This window comes from Alexandromys fortis, unplaced genomic scaffold, assembly GCF_014885135.2.
Source record: "Alexandromys fortis isolate MF-2015 unplaced genomic scaffold, M_Fortis_MF-2015_v1.1 scaffold_633, whole genome shotgun sequence".
Taxonomy (NCBI): Eukaryota; Metazoa; Chordata; class Mammalia; order Rodentia; family Cricetidae; genus Alexandromys; species Alexandromys fortis.
In genome coordinates this window covers 11,341-13,001 of record NW_026068497.1, presented here as the reverse complement: position 1 = coordinate 13,001, position 1,661 = coordinate 11,341, and the positions used below count along the sequence as shown (strand labels likewise).

The following is a 1,661-nucleotide window of genomic DNA, read 5'->3' as shown; positions in this document are numbered from 1 at the left end:
AATAGGTACTAAGACTAGTGATGATTTTTTTTTCTTGGAGAGAAAGTGAAGTCCTTGAATTGCAATGACAACCACCACCCAGTAAAGTCAGAAAATTCAATGCTATTGAGACTACTATTCCTGATTTAGTACATGGAAAAATTATTTGAAGGTGATTTTGGGAAGCCAGGTCTCCTCTCCCAGCCATTGTCATTTCATCTATGAGCAGAAAAATTTAGGAGATATCCCTTTAAATCCACTTCACATTATTCTAACATAGTAGCTGAGGAAGACCGGTACTTGGCTCACTGGGTGTTCAATGATGAATCTGTTGGGTCGTGAGATTTAAAGGACCTTGCTTGCTCAAGGACCAGGACTCATAAACTATTCCTTGTAACTTCTACTTGACTCGTGTTGTATTTAAGCAGGGATGCACTTCATATTGGGTTGGAGACAATTTGAGTTTACTTAAAATCTGACTCCTCATTGAAGATAAAGAACACAGCATCCCTTCTGATCTACAGCAAGGTAAAGTGACTAGAAATAAGATACAGAGTTTCTTAGCCTTTGTGTGTTGGACACCCTCATTTTCCTCTTAGACCTACAAAGGCTCACTTTTATAGAATGGTTGCATTTGATGAATTTAGGTGTGGCAGACCTAATTAAATTAGCAATTTTTATCCAATGAAAAATACAGCATAAAATTAATTATTTTAAAAGTTCTTTTATGTTGTTGGATTCTGTGAGTTTCAGATTTAGAATCACCAAGGAGGATCATCCCACAATTGAATGGGAATTTGATTTCTTCACAGGTAAGAGGAGCTTACTTCAGAGCACAGGAGTGCTCTGAAGGTTAGACCTCTAAATAGGCTCCTAACTCAAATGACTCTCCAATACAGACTGCACTGTAAATGACAAGGATCCCAGAGTGAAAGCCTGATAGAGTGGTTGTGAGCCCTAGAATTCTCTACTTCTTCTGTTATTATGGTCAAATAAGTTTTTCTGAATATTCATTTTCTAGTTACAAAGTAAACAAATTAAAATAATAAAAAATGTTATACCTTGAATATACACATAACTAGTATTTATTGACTGAATAAATGATATACATATTGTAAATTGTTTTACATTATCTGCCATACTATATATGTCATGAATTTGTGTTAAAATTTTTTTTTCAACAGAATTTTATAACATCCAGCACACCTGAACTGAAGCCATGGCGAAGACAAATAACGTGACTGAACTGATCATCACTGGCCTTTTCCAGGATCCAAAGGTGCAAAAGGTGTGCTTTGTACTGTTCCTTCCCGTGTACCTGGCCACAGTGCTGGGCAATGGCCTCATTGTTGTGACAGTCAACATCAGTAAGACTCTGCGTTCCCCCATGTACATCTTCCTCAGCTCCTTGTCCCTGGTGGAGATCTGCTACTCCTCTACTGTTGTCCCTAAGTTCATCACTGACCTACTTGTAAAGATTAAAACCATCTCTCTGAAGGGCTGCCTGGCTCAGATATTCTTCTTCCACCTTTTGGGGGTTGCTGAGATTCTTCTGCTTGTGGTGATGGCCTATGATCGCTATGTGGCCATCTGCAAACCTCTCCATTATATGAACATCATGAGTCATCAAGTGTGTCACATGCTGGTAGCTGGCTCCTGGCTGGGGGGCCTCATTCACTCCA

General features: G+C 38.9%; 1 protein-coding gene across 1 annotated transcript; it reads left to right on the top strand.

The window, feature by feature from the left end:
• Window positions 1-1,198: 1,198 nt before the first annotated feature.
• Window positions 1,199-1,654, top strand: LOC126495798 (olfactory receptor 142-like; the record flags this gene model as incomplete). Its single annotated transcript, XM_050133389.1, has 1 exon — window positions 1,199-1,654. A coding segment is annotated over exon 1 (456 nt), but the record flags the coding sequence as incomplete, so codon positions are not given.
• Window positions 1,655-1,661: the final 7 nt, after the last annotated feature.